This window comes from Molothrus aeneus, chromosome 1, assembly GCF_037042795.1.
Source record: "Molothrus aeneus isolate 106 chromosome 1, BPBGC_Maene_1.0, whole genome shotgun sequence".
Classification (NCBI taxonomy): domain Eukaryota; kingdom Metazoa; phylum Chordata; class Aves; order Passeriformes; family Icteridae; genus Molothrus; species Molothrus aeneus.
The window spans coordinates 128,553,308-128,580,358 of NC_089646.1; the positions used below are offsets into that span (position 1 = coordinate 128,553,308).

The following is a 27,051-nucleotide window of genomic DNA, read 5'->3' on the forward strand; positions in this document are numbered from 1 at the left end:
ATGTGAGAAACAGGATCAGAGAACAGGCTGGGACAAGTGGCCCAAGTGGATTCAGGAAGATCTAAGTTGCCAACTCTCTGAATGACTTTTAGAGATCCCAATCTGAAAGACAATACTCACGAGCAGAGGAAAATCATTAAGCTTGCCACAGCAAAGAGGTATCTCAGAAAACAATCCTATGTAATACCTGGTACAGGAGACTTTTTTCAGAGATATTCTAAGTATAGGAAATATTCTATATTTTATAGTGAGTCTCTTTCTAAAAAATTGATTTTTTTCCAAATTTCAGTGATCTGGAAATTAACATATTTCTTTATTAAAAAAAGATACACAGAGCATACACAGGCCATGAAAATCTTGATGAGAGTCTGAGTCTGTTTCTTCATAAGACACAAAATCAGATTGAGTCAAATGTCAAGAACAGGGCAAGAGTTTCCCCAAGCAGATATTTTCCAAAAGCAAGAAGGCAGAGGTAGGAGAAGCAACCTATGGCTTCTGCAAATATTTCTCACAGTTTTTCAGTTCCAGATGAGAAAGTTTTCAGGTGCTGTGGAGGTACAGAACTACAACACTCCTCATTTAGAAATACTACAGAGCTTGGTAGGGCCCAAGACCTCTTCAGAATGGCAGAAGTAAAATGAGAAAAACTTTCTCTCTTTTTTAACAGTGAAATTTTCACAAAAGTGACAGAAAACATTATCATCAACACCTAGGTCTCTCCTGACTGGAATAACAATGTTGAATACTTTGGAACATGGTGAAGTAAAACTGGGGAATAGGAAGTTTTAACTGCAGTAAGATAAAGGGATAAAGAATAATGCCCTATGATAATTGCTTTTTTATCCTTTCTACTGTAATTTTATATATAACTGTTTTAGGAAAAAAACAGTTTTTAGGACTGGTGGAGGTTTCAGAATAGATTTTTAAATACAAGCTATTTGTCTGTGTCTTAAGTATTTCAAAATTAATAACATTAGAAAGGTAGAAGACTTATTTCAAAGAAAGTGCCAAATATTTTATTTCCTTGCACAGAAAATAAAGACAGAACAAAAAACAAGTTCCCTTGCATTCTTCCTCAGGTTTATCCTTTACAAAATTATAAACAGTTTTGGTGAAGGCTTTGATCTGAGGGCCATTCCACTACTGATTTCATGTCACTACAAAACTTCTCACTTGAAAACAAACACTTAAAAATATGAATCAATTAATCTAAACCTCAAATGTCCATAACAAAACACTCCACTAGAATTTTACCAGCTTTAAAAAGCCAGAAAATAACCAGCAAAGTGAAGGAACCCCATTTTCTCCTGTCAGCTCTTTCCAAAAATGTATTAGGTTGCTTACTTATTTGTTGTCCCCAAAGTATCAGTGGTTAGTTTAAAGTCATGGTCTCCAATGAAAGGTAAAAAGTTTATAATTTTATTTAAATTCATGATCAAATTTAGTACAAATTTAGAAATTCTACTACTTTTGCATTTCCTACTATTTAAATAAAGATATATTTTTGCCCAAACTGTACTGCACTTCCTAGTTCCTCATCAGTTTAACCACAGTTTCCATGATTTTCAGTGATATAGTCACAAAATTTCAGTATTCCAGATAACAGTGTGGCTCATTTCAATAAAATTATTTGCTTAGGAATATAATTGGCATAATATAAGTAAAAGGGAGATGATCCTGCGTACCTTTATTTTTTAAATCAATTTCATTTTTAACAGTCTTAATTGACTCTAGTTTCTCAAAGAAATCTCTATCTCACAGTCACATTTTGACTGAAAATTAGTGACAGAAATGCAGGAAATCTTTTAAAATGTACCTTTGTTTGTTAAAGAAAAACCATCCAAAAGTTGGAAAAAATTCACACTATTTTTCAATTTTAAAACATCAACTGTTTCCTTCTCAGACATGATCTCTTTTAATCTTAAATTATTCCTTTCTGGCACACTGGGGTCTCAATTTTGTAAAAGTACTTCTTTGTATACCTGACTAAGGAAGGACTGAGACATTAATGAGTCACTCCCATCTTCTGTGTAGGAAGAGGCACAGTGAGCTGCAAACTCTGAAGTGTTATTTAATATCATAGAACCATAGAATGGTTTGGGATGGAATGGCCCTTTAAAGCTCATGTAAGTCCAACCCCCTGCCATGGGCAGGAACAGCTTCAATTTGATTGGATTGCTCAGAGCATCACTCCACCACCTCTCTTGCCAACCTGTTGCAGCATTTTACTTCCCACAATCTAAAATCCTTCTCTCTAGCATCTAAGTTAACCAACCCTCCTTCAGTTGAAAACCATATTCCCCCTCTTCCTATTGCAGCAGACCCTGCTAAAACTATTTGTCCTCATCTTCCTTGTAGGATCTTTTTAGGTGCTGGAAGGCTGCTATAAGGTCTTCCCAGAGTCTTCTCTTGGGATTGTTCAGCCTGGAGAATCATTTCAGCCTTTCCTCATAGGAGAGGTGCTCTGATTCCTCTGATCATCTTGGTGGCCTCCTCTGGACTCCCTCCAAGGTCCATGTCCTTCCTGTGCTGAGAACCCCAGAGCTGGATGCAGCACTCCAGGTAGGGTCGCACAAGTGGAATAGAAGGACATGTAGGATAAGCTCCCTTCTGTGCATGTTTAATGATACAACACTAAAACACAACCAGGATCCATGTCTAACTCCATTCCCCATCACCATTAATAGCACCAGGAAACTGCTTTATGGTTGTCCCAATTATTCAACTCCATGTGCAGTTCCAGCTTTACTCTGCAAAATTAATCAAAAGATGTAACAATTACTTCTACACTAAAATATATTTCTTACTCTTTACAGATCTGATGCTTTGAATACATCTCATTTTCCAAAGCTATTTTTTAAATTGGGTCAACAAACCATCAACAGTCACAAAGTATCTATAGCTTTATCTAGAAGCATTTTCTATTGAACTTGCCATTCTATTGTTACAAAATACAGAATAGGCCTCCTAAGAAATACTGGAATTCAGACCTTCTACACTAACACTGGAAAATGAAGGATAAAAAATAATATTAAGGCTTCACTGGGTGTGTGTTAATCTACTGGTAAGTGCTGTAGCATACAAAAAAACACTATATTGAAGGTACCTATTTTGATACATTGCCCTGCATTCAATACATCAGGGCTTTTAACCTTACAGTAAATACTAAAATATAAACAAAAATACCCCTGCTGTTCTTTCTTTACAATGTTTATAGTTGAGAAAAACTTGACTTAATGTATTTGTTGTTTTTTCTGCCTTCTAAAACATCTATTTCAAAATCAGCAGAATCAGACATTACATAAAGCAACTTAAGCCACTGTCCTTTTTCATGGAAAAATCTAACTAGTTGATTAGCTAGAGAAATTCCTGTCCCTTTTCTCCTTAACATATGTACATGGTAAAGCCAGATAATAATATAACCTTCACATGTTTTTTTAATTTTATTTTCCAGGTGAATTTAGTATTTGACATGGCTCCAGCATGGATGATATTGCAGGCATCAGTTGTTGGACTGACTGTGGGAATAAGCACTGTTAGCATGCATCAGTTACTTGCAAGGTTATACAGAAAGGGTACATTCTTCAAGGAGAAAATTGTTCCCTTTCTTCATCTGCTTTTTCTATTCAGCAGCTACCTCTGTATTCTACAAACTGCTGTTACTTCACAGCTTTTGAACTTTGACAGCCTTTTAACTGTGAGAAACACTGATGAAAAAGGCCAAAAGAAAGCTGTGTACCCTCCAACAGACTGGGCCACCAGGAGATGGTCCACCTCAAATGTCACTTGCCTGCTACTAAAGATATGTCCTCAATGGTATCAACAGCACATGGCTTACAACTTCTGTGTGAAGCAAAGTATTTCTGAATCATATGTGCAAGTCAAATGTGAGACTTGACACTTCCATCAGGAAGAAAAAATTACATTTTACTATAGAAAAAGCCATTCTCTGTATACATTAACAAAAAGTATACTAACTTTAAAGAATTTCTTTACTCCTTCTCAATCAGGAACTTATTTTTCAAGCATTAAAGGGCAAATGGCTTTTGTAATTTAAGTTCTTTAGAATACAGCAGAGAGTTTGATGGACAAACAGACTTACACCAGCTCATGTCGTTTTCTCAATTCTCTTATTTGGAAACCATTACACTAATTTGGTGAAAATATTGAAACATACCCAGGCTCATTCCCAGATTCAGATTTATACTGCCATTTAAACCTGGCTAAACTAAAAGCTGAAGGTAAAATATTTTTTCTATGTGTATTATTATCAAGACAAACAGAATGTCAGGGACATACATAACATTTAACCTTATTTCGACATTATGCTGAATACAATATGTGCACTATATTATAGGAAAGCCTACAAACCAGTTTGGAAAATAATTTATATTAGTGGATAACTCTATGACATTGCTGGCATATTCCTAAAAGTTTAAGATAGATATGTTTTCTTAATATTTACTGGCATCTAATTGTATTGTCATTGACAATCAGAACTGAACTACCATGCCAAAAAAATTACAACCTAAAATGTGGAAAGCATACATATCAGTGATACAGAGTGTAAAAATCATTATGATCACTTTATGCCACTTCTACAAGAACACAAATGAATTTTATCAAATAAACACCTGTGACACAAATGACATTTAACTATTTTAAGCTGTGCACATATATTGCAAAAGCAAAGGAAAGGCAGGGGCATGCTCACAAAAGCTGCAAACAGAGAGGAATATCATGCATACTGTTCACAACAACTCACAGGTTATTAGTAAGCCATTTGAAAAACAGTTAAGCCTTTTATGCCAAGCATTGCTTTCATTTTAATGACAGTAATTCCCCTTGCCTTCAGTGGGAATTACACCTGTGTAAATGAGAGCAAATGTAGGGCAGGAAATAATTCAACCATAAAAGAAAAGAATTTTAAACAGAAAAAAGGCTCTAACCACTTTGTCCTCCTGGAGTTCATATCCACGAAAGCAAGAAAGAAAGGACAGGGGGAAAAAAAAACACAAATAAGGAAAGAGTCACATCCATTTTAAAAGTACTAGAATTTTTTAGTAAGATAAACAAATAAATATCAAAGGAAGTAATCTATATATTTCTTATTTTCCCTAGTGATGAAGGAGATATGGTGAAAAAAAGTAATTTTAATAATTTTCATGATCTTCTCATGAGTGAAATTGAGGCTATCTTATAATAAAAAATTGTAGAAAAATGCTCAAAGGAAGTAATTTTCATAAAAATAATTTGTGAGTCATAACTGAATTATGTTCACAAAAGAATGGGTCCTGTCATCAAAAGGATGCAGCATTTAGCTCATACCTTGGATCCCAATACTGCAAATGATTAGCATTCATCAATCCTTTGCACTTGCAAAGAGTTCAGTGAAATTAAGAATGTTTGTTTACTACAGACAACTTGAGGGTATTCAAATGGCAAAACTGCATGTTAGTCACTCAAGAGATCTGTAAAATCCTGGAGTTATAAAGCACAAGGAGACAGACTTTGTCACAAGTATTTACTGCATGTCATGCCAGGTCTATAACACATATACTTTCCTTTTCATACCCATCAATATTATATACAAACATTCCTATTGGCTATTTTCCTCGAAGAAATTGTCTTCTTAGCTATCTAAATTGTAAATGGAACAATACTTTAGAAAAAAAATAATACTTTTAGTCAAAAATATTCCCTCTTTTACTGAATGAAGAATGGTGATTTTTATCTGGTATTTTAATTTCACATGCAGAGTGAAATACAGAGACTAAATCTAGGCGCTTGGTTAAGCATTGACTGTGCTGGGAATACAACTGTTTACCAAAAAAGGGTGACAATTAATTTGTTCTTCCAATACCTGTATGAAATGTAACTTTATAACATGTAATTCTTAGAGAAGGCTTAGGTTCCCTCCAATCCTAAAGTTACAAACAAACAGGAGAGAATACAACAGAGGCCAAACAACACAGTCAGGCAATAAAACGCACAATATACAAGGAGAAGCTGAGGGAGTTGGGCTTGTTTAGCCTAAAGAAGGCTGGGATAGGGAAGGATGTGGGAAGACAGGAACTACTTGCATCCCTCAACTATTTGAATTTTAGCTATAGGAAACACAAAGACAGAATTTTCTTGAAGATGCACAGGAAATAAAATGTAACAATTAAGGTATTGTATGGCATGTAAGAAAAAAAAAATCACAAGAGTTGTTAATCACTGAAAGAGGTTGTCTCATGGGGTTTGGGATTCACTCTCTTAAGAGGTTTTTACAATTCAGTTGAACAAGGTCCTAAAAACCTCATCTGACTTTGATGTTAATCCTGCATGGAGCAGGAGATTGGTCCAGAAAAACCTCCACGGGTCCCATCTGACCCAATTTATTCTATGATCCTGTGATCAGTGGCAAAAGATTAAAGCATTTTAAAGATGCTATGGGTTTTAGTGGTATTCTCAGTTATACAAATAGTAAATAGCATAGGAAGCTATCTAAATCACAGGACACCCATGCATTATCACTCCACAGAGACATATTTTTCTGCTCAGTACCAGGTGGTCTCATACTTTCCTAGCATGGTTTCCTGTCCCATTGCAGTAAGAAAGAAAGTCATGTTCAGAGACATTTTGTATGAAAATATCTACAGCCTCGATTTCTCATCCTCACCTCTGAAGAAATACACTCTACTATCCAAGACAATTATAATCCATAAATATAATTCAAAATACTGTCATTCATATTTTGATCATAACAGTAACCAAGACTTAATTCACACAATTAAGCTATGTTGAATAATGTCCAGGATAAAAGAATTTCTTTTCAGAAACAAGTTACAAAATGTAAAGATATGTGAAGAAGTTCAAGGCATGCCATCACACTTTACGAAACACCCATGACTTCTTCCAGCCTCTCAGCTTCCTCCACACACACATTCTTGAGTTCATAGCAATACACTGCAAGCAATAACGTTATTGAGAATCTGAAAGACAGCCTAGTCAGGCATTTCAATAGCAAAGACATTAGAGAAATCATTCAATTCAGTTTTCAAAGAACAGGGGTATTTGTCCTGTTCCACATGAAAATGCAGGTATATTTTAAAAGTGGTTTTAAGGAGAAAGGCCTTATCTCCATGAGTATTCACTCACACAGAAATGTTAACAAAATAACCCATCCTATACTCAAAAAAAAAAAAAAGCCTAGAATGAGTCAGTATTTATCCCTTATCCTTTTTTTAAAAGATCTATTACAAGGTCAATCTGGCATCGGACTGCATGAGCCAAAACTACTCTTCAAGACTGTAGTTTCTCATTTCAATTGCCTAAAATTATAAGTCTGGGGAAAACTGTGCAAAATGTGTAAAATTTCTTCACTGTATCAGGATCATAACAACCTCTAAGGTTTATGAAAGCTTTACTATAAAGATTTCAAACATGAAGCCTCTATTGAAATTGAGATCATCATTTGCTGTTTATTGAGATCAAAAGAGCTATCAAATGTAAATAGTTTCAAATAAATAAAACTAATAACAGAAATAGTTTGTGCAGTTGTCATTTGAAGGACTGATAATATCCACAAAGCTTGTATTAAAATCACAGGGGTTTTTAACAATCAAGAGAATCCCAAGAATCAGAACAGAAATGCAGATTCTGAATATTAGTTCTGCTAGGTATTCGTTTGCAAGTAAAGTAGTTTTTAAGTAAATTTACAGACTGGAAAGGAGCAATATCTCTTGGTTCAAAACAGTAGTTTACTAACTGTTTAGAGGAATCCTTTCCTCATGTTTGCAGTGTTATGCGTCTTTTGTAGAGAAATACAAACTTAAACCACATCTCCTAAAGACCAACTTACTTGTATGCAATAACAAACCATGGAGTGTATTTCAAATCCTAGTGACTTGGAAAACCTGACTGTGACAGACTAATTCTTCGGTTCTTGCTAATTCTCAACAGAATGGAAATGATTATGCATTGTCACAAGTATGCTACAGTTTCGTGTTGCAACTCCATACAGATCACATTGCAAGTCCAGCAGTGAGAATCATTCAGTAAAGGGCTTGTTTTTTTCAAAATCAAACAACCCCAGGGAAATAATCAGAACACAAAGCTTGCACTGAACCAGGGGAACTGAGAGAAGTTCCCTACTTACACCTTGCACGTTTCCCATGTTGTTTTTGGGTCCTACAAAATGACTGAAAATCTCTTACTATTCTTCTTCAAAAACAAAGAAATAAGGATGTTTCAGTAGCTCCAAGTGCTAGTAAGTTGCCAAATACCCTGAAAGAAGGTATTCAGCATGGATTAGGTTAACTTTCAGGACAAGCATTGCTTCCTTTCTATACAAGTAAAAGGTTGGTTTAGTGAACTGCCATTCTGAGGTCCTAAAATTTCTATTTGCTGCACAAAATGTTGTATCAAATCTGGAGGCTGTATTTTAGCATTTACATTTCTCACCTGCATAAACCTCATTCTGCTGTCTACTGACTCATTCAATGTGCATTTCCCTATATAAATTAGTATATAATAAAAAAAAAAGAACAGGAGTATATTTAATATTTCAGTGGTACTCTTATTACTAAGAATTACTACTGCTTGCTCTCACATGATTTATTATTTAAATTTTAATCAATCTGAAAGTGTTCATAAACATAAAAGATGACTGTTCAAGGTTTTTTTACTCCCTTGAAATTTAATCCCCATTTAGCTAAATAAACCATTCACCAAGATAATAAATTGTACAGAAGAAGTGCTACCATTATCATTTTTATTTGTTTGAGCTAGAAGGAACTCCCACATAATGATAATTTTGTACAGATTGAATTGAATGCTAATGCCTATATATTTAAGGCACTTAAATGAAACTGAAAAAGGAATAAATCATTCAAACATTTTGAGAATCCTAATCTAATGCTCTGACAACTGTCAAAACATTTCCACTCCTTGCTCCTACTCATGGCCATGAACCATGTAAGCAGTAGTCAGCCTTGAGACCTTTGAAAGAGGAGTATTCTTTGCAATTCTCCATCATCTGAGGTGCATGCTGCTAATACTGGTCTGTACTAAACAATTTAGGAGGAGAATCTGGAGTAAAAGGCAAAAGTTTAGCTTGAAACTTGATATTATGAAGATCTCAAACAGATCCACCAAAGAACATTTCAGACAGCATAAGTATCACCTTATATAAGGTCCAAAGCAGACAGATATATATATATATATATAATGTCTACAGAGACCAAAAAAAGCAAATTTAAAATAGGAAGTTAATAGAAGTCATCTTTCCAGAAACTGAAGTTGTATTCAGAAAAGAAGAGAGATAAGAACGAATCCTGGTAGACCAAAATAGTTTTAATAGAATAATCAGTGTAGGCATAAAGCAAGGAGACTGCCACAGTCTTTCTGGATTAGATCTTTTCTGTCCATATTCACAGTGATTAGGAAGGTATTTACTCTAGAATATTATTTTATGCAGAATAAACTGGAGGACATATCTTGAACTAATATTTCAGAAAGAGAAGCTATAAAGTGAGTCAAAAAAATAACATTTTTTAAATTAAATTATAGTTAGCGTGAAGAATCTCCAGTCTAAAATAGTTAGTAACTGTAATTCAGTCTTTCACTGATAAGTATAAAAGTTGGCAAAAGTACCAAAATGTTTCTAAGGAATTTCAACATTATATCAATTGAAGAATAGACAATTGAGTCTGACATCCACATTGGATGGATTTTTAGAAACTCAAACACACAATAAAATTAGCAAGCATATGAATAAATTATGATAAAACATGGAGAAGTCAGAATGGATTTAGTAGAGGGAATTCACATCTGTTACATGTATTAGAATTCTTTCAAGTAGTCACAGAGAAAGTAAGAAAACGGGATTTAGTCCTACTGCTCAGTTGGGATTACATGCTTTTAAAGAATCTCAGCTGCCATGGAATAGGAATAAATTCATCCATGAGAAAACTTAATTAATGAAAGGACAAGAAAAATAAACAGCAATAAATGATCAGGGTTTTTTTAAGCAAAATTTTCACCAGCAAAGCCTCACAGGAGATCAGTTCAGAGATACTCTGTTCACCTTATTCATAAATTATCTAGAACAAAAATGAATGAGGTGGAGGAAAGCCTCACACTAAATTAGCAAAAAGGAGGAATAGAGGAAAATGCCAGCTGAGAAGTGTTGCAGAACAGTCTCAGACTGAATGGAGAAGTTGACTTACTGAAAGACAGATTTGGGTTAGACAGTAAGAAAAGCTATCTGTGGTGAGCATGGTGAGTAGGAATTACCTAAGACTCTGTGGAAGAATCTCACTGGAAATCTGTCAAGAGAAGTCAGACATATCTATCTGTCAAGTTCAAATGATCCATCTCAAGGAGAATCTAAATGGTCTATCAGAATGTGTCATTAGGAAATGAAGCATTCTTCCTAATGCTATGTTTCTAAGGATGTAGGCATAATGACTCAAATATCTGTCCTAATTGGCTTTTGTAATCAGTCTAAATAAATACAGAAATTATCTCTTATTACTAGCAACATGACTTAGTTAGTTATAAAAAAAAACCAAATAAAATTTGTAAACGTACTGAAGGCAGCATTTTTAAGTTACCTTAATGGAAACCAAGGCGATTTGACACATTTAGACATAATCTCAGTTATTTTAATTATCAGGAACTATTATTAAATTTTTATAATTTTTATTATTTTATACTTTGTTAATCAAAAACTTCAGTCTGTTATTTAAACCTACTTTTCAATCTTAGGCAAGAAATACATAACATGCATACTATTGTCTCCTACCTTACAAAAGATAATATTTACCAAATGCATGGTATTTGTAATGAGCATATTACTGAAAAAATTGACTTATGGAACTAAATTATATAAAAATATCACATGAATAAACATTAAAATAATAAAATTGTATTGTTTACAAAATACATATTTTCAAAAAAGACTAGCATAATACCTCTTGAATATTGCCATAAGTCTTCTACAAGTATCTGTCAGAATCTGAGAAAGATTCTGTATATCAGATATGAGCATTTTATCTAAAATGTTGAGTAAAACTATCTCAGAGGAGTTTTCTGTGATTACATCAGTTGTGCTGAATTTTTTACTCTGTCCTTCAGCTTTTTTAAGAATTCAGATGGCTGTTTACCACTTGTTATACTATAAACTCCAGCATATACAGAACAATATATCTTAGTGCATTTAATTATTTCCCAGAAATAGGTTAGCATTTGCATATATATGTACATATCAATATGCATAATATGTGTGGTATGTACAATAGCTAATAAATATTTTAAAGCACATTCTATCATATAAAATGTTCTAGCACTAATTTTACAATAATCTTGTACAGAAGAGCCCAGGCAAGCATTAGCATCACTAGATATACTTCTGTTTCTCAAATAGAGACTCATTCACCAATCAAAGAAATTTACTTGCTTGTTAGTCAAAAAAGGATATGTATTAACTTAAAAGCCATAATCACAAATTCATAGGCAATTGGAAATTACATGAAATGAGGCCAGGTATCTTAAAAGGCCCTGGAGTAGATTTCTCCTTGGAGGAAATCCATTTCAGTAGTTATGTGATTTGGATTCATAAGCAATGAGTAAGAGACCCTGAGTTTAGGAGGTACCTGCTGTTCTGCCCTCACAGCTCCATACCTTGTTGGACCGCAGAGACACTCTTCCTCCGCAGCGCGCGCAGAATTTTGTTTGGCAATAGGAACAGTTATGGCCACAGCCATCAGCAAATTTGGTTTTGTGGCAGATGCCACAGGTTGGGGCATCACCCTTCTGCTCCTGGTGCTGCTGTGATTCTTCACCCATCTTCTTCACTTGCTCCTTATACATCTCAAACTGCTGATGTAATTTTCTGCAGAAGAGAAGAGATCATTAGTTGCTGTTTACTTTTTCCCACAAATACTTCACAGTCACTAAATCATAATCATTTTTACAAATGAGAGAGAAACACTGTAGTAAAGCAAATATATTTAATTTATGGTGTTCCAGAAGTGCTACATTCAAGAATTACTTCTTTTTCATTATAACTTAACTCTAGGAGGAAGCTCAACATTGATAACACTGAGCTTGCAGTTCAGCTATTACAAAGAGATGAAACTTTGCTTTAGGGTGGGACCAGATGTTTGCTATAAATACAACAGCTGGAAACACAGGATAAGTGATCCAAGAGCTCAGATGCTAAATAATAAACTAGCTAAGAGGAGGGAAAAAAATCTAATTATTCTTTAAAGTATACCTTTATCTAATTCCACCAGATAGATGCAAATATCTTTTCTTGATCTAGCTTATCTTCATTTATCTAACAACACTGCATAGAATAATGATTCCAAAATGATTTTCAATGACTTTTCAATCACCAGGTTTAAGCTCATAATAAGTTACCTCATATTAACAAATTATTATAAATCATTTAAGCCATTCATATCATTGGATAGGAACTCTCATCTCAAGTAAAATGTAAAGTAGAAGACAGCATTAGATGTAAAATCCAGGAAAAATTGCTTAAGATACACATATATATTACCATCTATTTCCAGAACTAGAAACAAATGCAGTCAGTAGCCATGAGTGTCCAGAACTGCAACGTTAATTTGTCATGTTAATCCATCCATGTTTCTGAGTCCACAATCATCTAATCTCAATACATGATAATGGGAAGTGTCTCATGCTGACCAAACCTACAGACACATCTAATGCTCTATAATGGTAGTTTTTCTCAAGAGCTCCATTTCTAAAGGTAAATTATGTCATGGGAAATTTAATTTTCATTATAAATAGCCATAATATTTTAGCTTTTGCAGATTCTGAAAAAGATGGGAAGGGTGACATTGCATCACAAGAGTTTCAAACCCATTGAGGAAAAAAAAGGAACTTTTACTTCTTTTTTTATCATTGTGATTTAAAGGGGTCTGAACAGTGATGTTTAAATTTAATTAATTTTGAAATCAAGACTTTAAAGTTTAGTAAATTAGAAGTTACTAATCTCATTTAGGCAGATTTTTTAGTTACTTGAATAAGTTCACGCAAAACCCAAAAAATTAAACACTTTTTGTGAAATATTAAAAATGTAAAGTAAGACCAAAAAAAACTGCAAAAGGCATTTATTTTTCCTTAGAATTACTCTTCTTGAAAATATTGAGATTAAGTTAATAAAAAATACACATGAATCATTAGAACAAAAAATGACCTCCTAGAAAAGAACTAAATCCAGGACACCAACTTTCTTAAACATTAATATGTCATTTATATAGATCACATATAAATTAATGATGCAAAACTATTTCATCAGAATTTTCAGAGGTGCCTACCAAAACAAGTATTACACAAGTCAGTTAAAAATTAACTTAAGCAATTATTTACCATGGATATTCACACATATGGCCAAGAATTGCTGGGATTCACTTTGTTTTTCAGGCAAACTCCCCTAAGGATGTACTTGACATTAGACCACAGAGGAATTGTAGGAACAGGCAGGCAGCTCCCTCGCTCCAGCAGGAAGGACAGGAGGCTGGAGTCATGCCTCTCCTCTGTGCTAACCTGCTGCCTGAGCTCCCAGCTGCCACCAGCCCTTTCCCAGGAAGAGGGAAAGAGGGTTACTTCATCTGCTGATGTGTCATTTTTCGGTGTACCTGCTCTTGTCACTTCAAGATCAATCCTGAGTCCAGCAGTGTGGACTCCCAGCAGCAGTGGCTCCCTTTTCCCTCACCTTCAGCCCTTTCCCACCTGCACCAGCAGGGAGAGGGGCTCATCTGGGACCTCTGCAGGAGGGAAGGCAGAGCTGGCATTGCCCTAAAAGCCATTTGGGCAGTCAGGAGCTTCCTCTGCCTTCTCCCTGCTTCCAAAGAGCTCCCTGCTGAGTGCTCTTTGTTGAATGGGGCAAGACACAAGTTACTAATAAGCAAGAGCTGAATGAAGTTGAAAAAACTGGAAGTCTGGAAACATGGCACATTTCAGTTTTTACACTGACACTAGATAATTAGTAGTTGGTAGTCTGGCCTGTTTCCATCAATAACACATGTAATCTCTGAGACCTTGCCTGCCTTCTAATTTTGCTTAACACTGCATTCTTCATTTAAAGCATATTATCTATGCTGAACTCCAAGTTTATTTTTAGGCTGCATTCAGTTTTGTGGCTTCCTTATAATCTACAGCCTTTGTTTCTATGATTACTTGCTTACCAGTCTCACTGATGCATAAAAAGCACAAGGCTTTTGCCAAATCTTAAGCCTCATGTACTGAAATAATTTCACTTGTATTTCCTCTTGGGCACAAGAATCTATGTAAAGGTCATAACTTCTCCTTTAAAGTACAAACTTTCCAAGGTTATACAGAGTAGTTTTCCAAAATCCTTGTTCTAGTAAGAGACACTTCATCTGCCAAAATTGTTCCTTATTACATCTTTTTCTGGTTTGAGAAAAATATTACATGTATTGATAGCTGTCAGAAAAAAATTAAACAGAGAAGACAAGGATCTATGAAATATTCCATTAGACACAATATGTGTTCTATTTACTAAGCAGAACCACCTGAGATATGTACTCAAAACAAAATACAGAGTATTCATTTTAAGAATTTCATTTTTAAAATTTTGATATGTACTGTAGATAATTATTTTTTATCATCTAGCCTGCACAGGTTTAAGCCAAAATTTAAGCTAAAAACATACAGCAATAATTAGGTGTTTAGAATAGCACAGTATCTGCAACACATTTAGCAAAAACTTTATAACGTATACATTTCAGAAAACATAACGCAAAATAAAATTCCATTTTGTTCAAGCTGTCTGCAGTCATTGCTGCCTGAGGGCTCGGAAGTTCACTTGCTAGGGAAATGAAAGTAACCAGTACCAAGGCAAACTTCAGAGACTGAAGCCAAACTCAGGTATCCCAGGACTACAATTTCCAGTCCCAATATCCAGTGAGTTACTCTGTTAATGCAAGAGGTCAAGAGCCATCCATGATAGTTTAGGCTGGAATAGACTTCTAAGATCATTGAGTCCAACTGTTCACCCAGCACTGCCAAGGTCACTGCTGATCTATGTCCCCAAATGCCACATCCACACACCTTTTAAATACCTCCAGGGGTGGTGACTCAAACACTTCCCTAAACAGCCTGTTCTGATGCTTGAAAACCCTTTCCCTGCAGAATTTTTTTCTGGATATCCAACCTACACCTCCCCCTGGTGCAACTAGAGCCATTTCCTCTCATCCAACCACTGGTTACCTGTAGAAGAGCCTAACCCACACATGGCTGCACCCTCCTTTCAGGCAGAGAGCAATAGGGTCACCCCTGAGCTTCTTCATCTCCAGGCTAAACAATCCCTGCACCCTCAGCTGCTCCTCATGGGACTCCAGACCCTTCACCAAATTCATTGCCCTTCTCTGGACACACTTCATCACCTCAATGTCTTTCTAGCAGTGAAAAAATGGGTTCTGCCCAAGAGTTGTATTTCAGGTCAAACTTTTGTTCCACAATGAAAAGCCTTATTTTTAGACATGATAGGGACTTTTTTTGTTTGTAAATCCAGATAGTTATATTAAATCATAATTAACCGCTCATTTAAGCGGAAAACTCAGAAATGCACACCCATGACCTATTTATATAAGTGTATTTTAGCAACGGCCTCTATAGCACCTGCCATCTATCTGTACTGATGCAAAGTCTCACTCCTTTACTACATTTGTTTCAAAAATACAACTATGTACTTTAACAACTGCTATAAATTTTCGAGGAAAAGGAGAAGTTGGCGTGATTTTACACAGACACCTAATGATACTGAAAATTTAGTCTGGGAAACTGGTAATTAAGTTCTGTTCTTGTGAGAATTACTTCCCTGAACCACACTTGTATTGGCTGGAAGTTACAGCTCATGAGGCTTACATGACTAGACAAGCTGGTTTTTTTAAAACAACATATGCAAGATAACTTCATAAGAAGACATCTCACTGTGAAAAGCAACTAAGCAAGATTTAGGATTGCTCTGCCAGCATCAAGATACAGTCTGTATTTGAATACTTCCTCTGTTCTGGAATGGAGTTAATTTAATTCTGCTTTTCCTGATTGCCCACCTTTCCAGAAATGAAAAATTCACTATCAGTCAAAAATTCAATATCAGTGAGTCTCTCCTGATCCGTGCCAAAGGCAAGTAAGAAATTCAAGTTTATTATTGACATTTTATTACTATACAGAAATTTTAATTTTCTCCTTCCTTCCAAAACTATCCCTAAAACTTTCAGCATTTTACCAAAACTAAAAAAAACTTACTGACAAGTAGTTCTGAAACTATACTTACCTCCCAAAAGCTCACATAAATGTTTCTGAAACTTCTAAATATGCTAACAATCTGCCACTAGAAGGGCAACTGTTAAGAAAGAATCCAGGATGCTTAGGCCAGATGTGAGCATAGAAGCCACTTCTCATTTCCTCATTTCTCTCTCAAAGTTTTATTACAGATGTAGCACTTGCCTCATTTCACATTCTCAGGCACAGACCACGGATGTGGCTTTAATCCATCTTCAGAAAGGGTTTGTTCACTTTCAGTTCTGCCAAGTCCATTCATTTAACAATTTTTCTGCTGGTGGCAATGACTGGTAGCATATGACATTCTTCCTGTACTGTACTCTTGAAGTGCTTGCTTTTACAATTGGGCCAGCTAACCTGTCACTGCCTACACCCACTTCTTAATGGATATTACTCTTACATATAGAACCCCATGTGTTGGTAGAGGTTGGGAAACAGCAGGCTGAACAGGAGTTCCATTGATAACAATCCCTGGAATGGCTGGAAATGGGCAATGGGTGGAAACCAGGCAAGGAGCCAGTGATGTGTGTGCTTGCATTACAAATTGGACAAATTACATATGGTCCATATTAGCAAGAGTATGAGCAGCAGATTAAGGGAAGTTATTTATTCCCTTTGACTGGCACTGGAAAGGCTGCACCTGGACTATTGTGCCCAGGTTGGTGTCTGCCTGCTATTGATGGATGTGGAAAAATTGGACACATTTGACAAGTCCAGTTTGTCAACAAAAAAGAAAATGATCACGTCTTTTCTCAATCCAGTGAAGAGGAATGGACTAAGGAGTGATTTAACACCTGTCTGAAACTAGCTATCTAATCTAAGCATTACTGAAAAGAAAAATTACAGAGCCAAATTCTTCCTAGCAGTCAAAAATCCAAGTCGAGCAGCAAAAGGCACTAACACGGCACTTTGTGAGGAGGTTCAGGCTGGGCATCAGAAGAAGCACGTACATTTAGAAGGCAATGCAGCACTGAAAAAAGTTGTCCCAAGACACTGTGGGATCACTACGCCTCCAGCTTTTCAAAACTTGCCCAGATAAGAGCTCCAGTTGCCTTATCTGAGTCTTGGCAATAACCATGTTCTGAGCAGGAGGTCAGTTCAGAGACACTCTTCAGAGAACATTCCTGTTGTTACATTATTGGCAAGAGCTTTATGGAATCAGACAAGAGATTTGAAGTATAAACCCAAGCAGAATCATAAGGAAAAATATTCAACAAGAACTATTTGGCTTAGCAGTGTTGAAAAGAAAAAAAGTAACCACTTTTACTAACAGAAAAACCCCAGACTTGATGTTTTTCATAAACTACTGTGAGAATAGCTCTCTCAAAGTCTGACCAATGAACCCACAATTGCTTTCAACTCTATGAAGTGCAAAGAGCAGAAAAACCTGGTTTTGATTTATGCTTTGATATGAGTATGCAAAGGCAGTAAAATAGAAATGAAAGCTAAAAAAAAACAATGTTCAGCAATGCAAAATAGGACATTTATTAATTGAAAAGTGATCATTTTGCCAGTATTCAACTGAAATGAGAAAGGGCACCACACAAAACTCCTCCTCAGAAGACTATGATTCTGCTTTAATTCTACCAGATAAAGAAAAATTAAGCAACCAAAGACTCAAATCTAACTTCAAACAAAAACCTTACATCTAATTCTACTTGAAATTAATGGGTTATCATACCCAGGCAGATAACACAACTAGAGTATTGAAGCCATTCACAATTCAGAGTTTTCAGCTTTCATATCAATGAAAATGAAATATTGACAGAACATAGATATCAGCAGAGATCTCTGCAAACATTCACTCAATTCACAGCACTTTAACTTTCTTGCTGGCAAGATCTCAACTGTCTCATTGGAATTGACATAGGATTTCTAACTGTCTGACTTCCTCAAATAAAAATTAACTATCTTCTAATGTCAGAAGGTTTAACTTCAGGACCACCTAAGTGAAATATCTAAGCTTGGACCTTAGAATAAAAAAAAGTATACTTCAAACTGAGAGGGCTTAAAAACAACTGTCAAGTAAAAATGCTGCTTTTTAATCTATGCACTGGAATTTACAATAAGTAGGAGAAATCTAAGATATTGAAAGGAGCTAGACATCAAGCACTTACTTTGATTTCTGCTGAAAGTACCAGTTTTAGCTAAACTTTCACAAACTTTGTCTTTTAAAACAGAAAGATACCGTAAAATCCAATTCATTTGAATCTCTACCTGCCCAGAGTCCAAGAAATCTATTCAGAAACAATAACTCCCAAGCTTATCTCAGAAGTGCGCATAGTTTCTCCTGTGAGTTGTACTTAGCATAAATATTCTGATTTTTATCTATTTAAGCAAATAATATAGCATAAAATGAACTTTACTATTTTTTTTCAGGCAGGAAATGCATTTTCCTGACTTTAAAAGTTAACAGATTTTTTTCTAGCATTTTCAGTATTTTGTTTAGAAAAAGAAGGTTAAAAGCAAATAATGACAATATTTGCTGCTATTCAGCAGTGTCAAATAGTGAGAGATTTCATTTTGACATTTTTTCTTAATAGAGTAAATCCTCCTGAAAATGTCAGTGGAAACAAATCTAAAATTTTTAGCTTTTTCACTTATTATGTTTTGAGTTGGTTTACAGGTGGAACTACCTAGGAAAAGACCCATGATTTTCATGTCTTCTAATCTCTAACCTATTAAGGAATTATTCTTTACTTTAATTATTCTGTGATATTCATTAACATGAAAGAGACACATAAGAACAGTGATGTAATTTTAAGTGCAGAACATCTTTAAAGAGCATACAGATTTGACCAGTCAGAGAATAAGACGGCCCTAAGCATGGTAAAAGGTTTACTTACAAAAAAAATAACTTTGTTCACACCAAGAAAAATACTACCTGCCTCTCAATCAGCGAAGTATTTATTTATCAATATCATATTCTCACTGAATTCACAAAAAAACCTTTAAGAAACCAAGGAAAAAAACTCAAAGAAAAACACCTCAATATGGCCAAAGTCTGGATCCCAAGTAAAAAGGGCGCAGAGTTAAAATAAGTTCACACATATGGAACTTGATGTCTTTGGATAGTTTCCCTGAAAAAATACTGTAAAATTCATATACTTTTAGTCTAATGCATAAATATATTCTAAATCTAAGTGAATTACATGGACTGTGCCAGAAATGCTGAAGAGACAAAAAAGAGCTAAGAGAATGGAAAGGAAGCAATGTGGCTGCTAAATGATCTTGCCCTTGGTTCATACCAGTGCCGCTGCTCAATTACAATTCAAGTGGGAAAAGCCAACTATATCTGAGCTACTGAGCATCCAAAACTACCAGATCTCTCTTTCAGTGTCTCTTTTCCATGCAAAGGAGCAGATGTAAAGATATAAAGATGTAAAGAACGTAAAGATGTTCTGTTATGACCTAACATCATTTGCTTCATGCTGGAGAACGAACCCAAATATTCTCTGTTGATGGGAACCTCATAAGAGACTGTTCTCAGAAGTAAAGTACATGGCCAATATGATGTCTTAAAGTTGGCCTGGCTCCATTCTCTCTTTTCCCCACTTATTAGGCTTACAGGTCACACTGCATCATATTTTGTTCACAGTTTGACCTCCTTCACAAAATAGAAAATATTCTCCCATTGCATTCTTCCTGACATCAGAATGAATTACTTACTTTGGTATGACCCTAAATAAATTTTTGGCTACAGATGAAGTCACATCACTGACTCTAGTTTAACTTAAAACAGTCAGAAAGTCATTTAAAAAAAAGACAAGCAAGAATGTGGGCAAAAAAGCCCCCTGCATCTTAATAAATGAGGATACAACTGTAAATGAATCAACAGGAAACACACCAGCTGGACAAAAAGCCTATCTGGAACAGACAGGATTACTTTACCTATTTTTTTTTCTCTTTATAATGCTCAGTATTGAATAAAACTGCAGCCTTTGTTTATTAATTTTGTTTATTAGCAGAAGTGAAACTGCTCTTTATTAACAGGGGAGCAAGGAACAATAGCTAAGTACAATAGTCCTGTGAACACAAGAAAAAGTGAACATGAAGATGAACATACAGGCTAAAAAGGACTGACATAATTAATGCTATCATATTTCTGTATGGGTTTAATGATATTGAGATAAGCCAGACAAAATGCATAAAAAGGAAAAAGGAAGTGGGTAGCTCCTGGCTGTACCTGTTACTCCCAGTTTTCCTCAGAACAACAGATACTTGCTCCTACCTTTTCCTCAGCAGTTCAAAGATTAAATTGCAAGATTGTTTCTTGTTTCTTTCTAATTGTAAAAGTAGAATAAACAATTCAGTAAAGATGAATTTTAATAAACAAGAAACAAACTATAACAGACATAAAGCTAGAAAGTTGCAACTAAGTTTTAAACAGACATAATAGAGTAAAACATCCAATTTATCAAGATCTTTTCCAACGCTTGTTTGGTGATAAGAAATATGGGCATTTAAAATTAAAGACAATACCACATTGCTCCAAAAGTTTAATGACCAAATCATTCAGATAAAGCTCCCTAATTTCCCCATAGCTGATAGTTATGAGAGTAACTACCTGTAAACAAGTAAGGTTCCTTCATAAGTCCATATGGAAACTACTTTACACCTTTGAATGTTTTCACAGCACTCTTTTATTTCAATGTAAACTAGAAGGTTCTAATTCTTCTTTTCTGGATCTTATTTAAAATCCTATGTTACAAAAGAAGTTTCCACAACTTTCAGGCAAATATTATGGTGATTACACTGTGATATTTTTCCTCATTCTCCATAGCTGCTCATGCTGCTCATAGTTAAAAAAAAAATTAGAAAATCATTTCTTAAACCATTGTGAGTCTGTGTATTCCTACAATGTTTTTCTTATTTGACTCTAAAATAGAATCAAAAATGCAGCTAAGAATGTTTTTCTCCACAAACAAAGTCTTCATTTTTCCTCTAATGGATTTTTTCATCTAATTCTTTACCTCCTCCAGCTGTACTGGAAGTATCAGTGTGACTCTGGTTTCAATGTCTAAGAATCAAGAGGGCAAGCTAAATCCATACTGTTACACATAACTCTGGTAGTTTTCCTTCTGCTCTTTACCCTTGCAACAAGGCCAACACTTCCCAGGTAATTTTAGGTCTCATTTAAAGTAAGATTAACCATGCCAGTTGTAACTGAAAAAGTGCCTGACTCTCCAAGGAAACTCTCCAAGTTCATTCCACAACTGCATTCATGCAGTTAAAAATATTTTATCTCCAGTTCCATGGCCTCGTCCCTGTGTTTGTAATCCACACTATCCCAAAGGAGCTGCTTGGATAAAGTGCTGAAGCTGTAAGAACTGAACCTCAGCTGACAATGAAGATCAAGCAGTTGAACTTACAGCAAAAGTAGGCTTCCAGGAACTATGTAAAACATAAAAGTAGGCTTCCAGGAAATGTAAAAATTACAGATAATTATGGTCAATTTTTTAACTAACTCATTACAAAAAAAATATGTAAAAAGTCAATCTGCATGCTTTACATGTCCAGATACCTTCAACTTCACATAAAAAAGTTTTGCCAATTCTGATACAAAAAAAAAAAACAATTGTCTCAAATACAATTGTGTTTCAAGTTTGGAAAAATAGTCCTAGTGACAGAAGGAACCTTTTAGAACTCTCTCATTTAATGGTAACAATGCAACATGAGCTCAAGCTTTACTGAATATTAAAAAGGACTCCATCAGAGACACCTTACAATAGGTGATACTCTTTGAATCTTCAGTTCTACTGATGCCATGGTATTATCATGTACCACTGCTGCTAAGCACTTTGGACAACTCAAAGTGGAGTTTTCAGAAATTGTGCATAGGAATAGTGAACTTTTCTTTCCACATTCAGTCTTATATTGATGACAACCAGCATCTGTCCTTAATTTCTATAAGAAAAGGCACAATGGACAGGGAAGATCTTTAGCCTTGTATTGCTGTAAAAGAAGCATATCAGGCACAGCATTATTCACATCCAGAATCATGACACGCTCAACTACCACCTCTTGCAGCTGTCTATTAGAAAATCCCAACCAGAAATCAAAATGTCTCTAGACCTACAAGTCAATCAACCACAAAAGATCCCCAGGTAAAAAAAAAAAAAAGGAGAAAGGGTCAGAGCTCCTTGCTGAACAGAAAGGAAATAACATCTTGTGACTTTAAAAAAAAAAAACAAAACAACAGCAGAAAAGTGTTTTATTTTCTAGAATTATGATTATCTTGCAGCTATTGCAGCACCCTTAATATGTTATGAGCTTTATGCAAAACTCAAGACTCCTATTGGGATATTTTCCACACACAGTTGAGATAGGATGTAAACAAACTTTCATATCCTATACAAAAATTCTCACCTGAAATCTAAACTCCTAGAAATATACTTGGCTCCTATAAAAGTTTGCTTTTAGTCTTATTTTATCCTATCATTCTACTTTTTGTATCTATGCTGATAAAAACATGCTGGTTTTTATAGTTAGAAGTTTCTTCCTCATTCACTTGAATGCTGTTTTGAAGCAGAAATATTACACTAATATAAAAGCATTAGAAATCCAGTTGTCCCTTAATTATCTCTACATTTTTGCAGATACTGCTTATTTTAGGAATTCTATTAATTATCAGTTTTAAGGAACCTGAGGCACATTTATAAAAATTTTAATTACTAGAAGTTATTTTTATACAGCCTTATTATTTAAAGTATACAAATTACTGTTCTAGATAAATTATTCACTCAGAAGTTTCACAGTTTCTCTTTGATTTTACTTGTTTGCACAAATGACACTTTTATTAATTTTATTCTAAATTTCCTTCTAAAGGGATACAGTATTTACCAAATGTGACAGAAAAAGAGGCTAATTCATATGTTGGCAATTAAGCACATTGCAACATTATTACATTTATAAAGGGCATCTCCAGCAGAGATAGTATTTCTCATAGTAACTCGGGTTACATTTTTTGGATCATCGGTTGACTTACAATAGGAAGCCATTCACTTCACAACTGTAGTTTTAGAAATGTCCAAAAGAAGTAAGGTACTGTGATCAATGTTTCTATCTTTACTATGAATAGAAAAATTACTTTTTCACTGGACAATTACACACATAGCCAAAATAAACACACGCTAAATAATAGGTCAGACTGTCTCGGCTCCGAAATGTAACACCTCCTGACATTGCAGTATCATGATTAGAATGAGTTCATTCCACATTGTTTACAACATTCATGAGCATTTTCAATTATTAAGTAGCCCCTATCTTTTTACTTCTGTGACAGGAGTGTTCCTATCTTGATGATTTTCCTTTTCTAACAAACAGGAAATAAATGTGACCAATGCTGGGAAAGCCAGTGTAAGCAAGTCTTGGTTGTGCTCAACACACGGTTATCTCAACTTCACCCAAGCAAACTACACCAACATGTTTGATGCTGAATAATCACCACCAGAAGTGGAATTTGCAATTATTCCTGATGCATCTCAGTTTTGACTGTGTCAGAATTCTTACTGTAAAAGTAGCACCAATGAAGCCACATTGTCAGCAGCACTCTAGGGGGAGAGCCTCTTGAAAGTTTGCCAATTCGCAGAAGACTTATTTTCCATACTGCTCATATTTTTAAAGTAACAGGAAGTAAGGCCAAAACACAAATTACTCTCATCATGCTAATATATATTTTTTTTTAATGAGGAAGGAGCTCAGTGAGACTGATGTTCTCACCTGCAGAAGGGTCTTTTTGTAAGTGTGTGAACAAGGTGTGTGATGATTTTCCCCACACCAATTATAGCTAAATCCATGCCTCCATACATCCCCTTTACTGTAAAAGTGCACTGAACTCAAACTTCACTTCTCAGGAGTAAAATATGTCAGTTCAGGCTGCAACAGTATTTCTACATTTAAGATGAAAAGTATTTGATGAAAAGTATTTGGTAAAAGAAATGAAATTTTGGCAACAAAAAATGTATAAATAGTAGTAAATCTAATACTATTTCTGACAGATAATGCTTGAGTTTTCCAAGTAAGTGTAGTTGAACAAAACCACCCCAACTAATCAGTGTCAGAGAGAAGATCAGAATTTAATCCTATATTGAAATCCTTTAACCTCTTAATTAAAGCCTATTAATTAACCATCAAGAGCTCAGAGTTACTGGGTACACACGAGGGTTGTTAGAGAATGAAGCCAGGCCACCAGCTGGCCTGCTGCCCATAACCCCACAGAGTGAAGGAAGCAGCAGCAGCGGGCCCTGGGAGCTACCAGAGGGAGCAGGGACACTGATAATCCTGTGAATATCTGTTTTTCTACAAAGCTTGAGTACTGTTGCAAATATAAATAAATTTTACTCGCATTTGTATAAGCACAACTGCATTTAAACAAGAAGAATAAGTCTTAGTTCTGCTCCTCACCGAGCACTTATTTTCCTGCATTGTAGTTCTTATTTCCATGCATTTTATTTTTTTATATTTTTATTGCTCAGGGCACATAGATTACTATCTTGTTATGCCATTGTGTAAATTGCTGAGAAGCCTTTTTTTCCATTTTTTTCCTTTTTTTTAATAATAATATCTGCAGGCCTAATCCCTGAGTGGGTTCAACGCAAGTCAAACTTTGTAGACTCTGGCAGAAGGAAAGTCCTACTTTATTAGGCGATTTTCCTTTTGTTCTTTCTCAAAGAGGTACCCTCAACTGCCATGACTTTGTAAAAAACCTGCTATCCTAATTGTAGACATTGTGGAATAAAATTTGGGGGGAAACAAAGAATATTTATTATCCTTTCCACTGCAGAATGTGGTCAATTCCATCATGCTCAAAAGCAATTGGCACTCTTATTTTCTATGTCTTGTGTATGCAGGACTAACCAGACATCACTATTCGAAGATGAAACAACATCAATACTGATGTATTTCCAACTTTTTCTCCTATTGTAACTAAGCTGCTTGAACAGGATCTTTGTAACAGTCTGTTTCCAACCTTGGAAAGAGCCTTCTTTAAATATGGAAGAAAGAGCCTTCTTTAAATATGGACACCCAAAGAAGCAGTTTATACCTGCATCTTACTTTCATCTTTCCCTGGCCTCTAAAGGTAGAGTCAAAAGAGAGGCAGAGGCATGGCTGTGATATCACAGCCAATACCTGAACAAATCACCAGAGGAGATAAAGTTGTGATCCCAGGATTATCACAACTCGTCAATGTTGCATGTCTAAGCAAAGAAAGAATATTTATTTAGTGTACATAGGTAATTAGTATTGTAACAGCTAGGAAATGGCAAATGTACACAATGGAGTTCCAAATCCAATAGTTAATCTTTTAAAGAATAATGTCCAACAAGAAGGCACAGCATAATATTTTCTTAATAAAATTCAATATAGGTACTGTAAAGAGAAGAAGGCAGCAACATCACTAGATAGGATTAAATTTGACTTCAGTATACTCACTAATTTAAATTCACATTTAATCCTGAAACAGACAACATGCTGCCATTTCTGAAGTTACCTGTTAATCAGATTTTTGTCATACAAATATTAATGGTTTTCACCCTGTTGGTGAACACTGCACTAGAAACAATAAAACATGTTTAGCTCCTAGGTACATAAGTGTGAGAAGGGGTGTCCACAATTGTTCCAGAACTGTTTTCTGACATGGTCAGTATGTTGGATAAAGTATACCTGAGATTAGAGGCCTGACTCTCTTCCAGCTGACAAAAATCAAAGTTCTTGCTGCTTAATAGCCTCACACTGAAACAAGAAAATCCATTTCCTACAACAAACCTATTCTTACTAATCAGCAGTGGAAACAGAATATACATACAGATGCAAAACTCCCTAAAGGATGAGAAAAAGGTGACATGTGAAAGAGTAACTTGAGTTACTGATCAGCTTTCAAATTTTGGGGCAATTGAATCATGCAAGTGACAAATCCAAATTCCAAATAGTCCTCGGTAAAAACTGGATTTTTGTTTCTGTGACAGTGCCTTTTTTTGCTCTGTGAGAATCTTCACCGTCTGTTAATGTTATTCATAGATGAGACTTTGTACCCAGTAGTATTCCTCCTCACCCCAGGCTTCTGATCAACTCACTCTGGTACCATCTGTCTCTGTTTGTTCTGAGGCCAAGATACTCCAGGAGCCACATCACTATGAATTTACTTTCTCTCTCTACAGAACAGAAACAGAAAAACATCTTTTGGAAGAGATAGGTAAATTTCCTACTTTTTAAAAATCTATATTAATTCTTCTATCATCAAAGAAAGCACCCATGAATGCACAAGTAAAAGCAAATGGGAATGATGATGTTGAAAAAGTAAAAAGTACACTCATCTGTAAATAGAAGGGCTGATGGAAGGTTTCATGATACAAATATTCTGTGGACTGGCCTCCTTTTGGAGCATACCTGAATGTTCTGACTATCTGTTCAATTGTCCTTAAATCTCTAAAACTACAACTAGAGTGAAGACTATCATCACATAAAAATCTTCCCCTGATGATAAAAGACAATTGTCTCATCTAGTATGTCTTCTGTAAGCAAACATGGCAGATCTCCACATCCTGTAGTCAGCCTTTCTAAATCAGTCTAGTCCTTTCCTGCCTTAAATAAGGGAGAATAGACACTTTTTTCCTCCAGCCTTGCTGTCCCCCAACAACACTTCAGTTAAAGAATGAACATTATATTTTTTATAATTAATTGAGAAAATAGTACAACTATTCCTTATCAAAAGAATAAAAC

The 27,051-nt window shown here is 35.2% G+C and overlaps 1 protein-coding gene across 21 annotated transcripts in view; it reads right to left on the reverse strand.

Annotated features, from left to right (window-relative positions):
• The window catches only part of RIMS2 (regulating synaptic membrane exocytosis 2), a 444,895-nt gene that overhangs the window by 346,452 nt on the left and 71,392 nt on the right, over nt 1-27,051 (reverse strand). For 20 of the 21 annotated variants that reach the window (XM_066564735.1, XM_066564614.1, XM_066564744.1 and 17 more), the window contains one exon: nt 11,671-11,881. In XM_066564735.1, the coding sequence (XP_066420832.1) occupies nt 11,671-11,881 (211 nt within the window). Of the gene's footprint in view, nt 1-4,949; nt 4,982-11,670; nt 11,882-27,051 lie in introns of those variants that run through there. The other variant, XM_066564607.1, reaches the window with a different exon arrangement.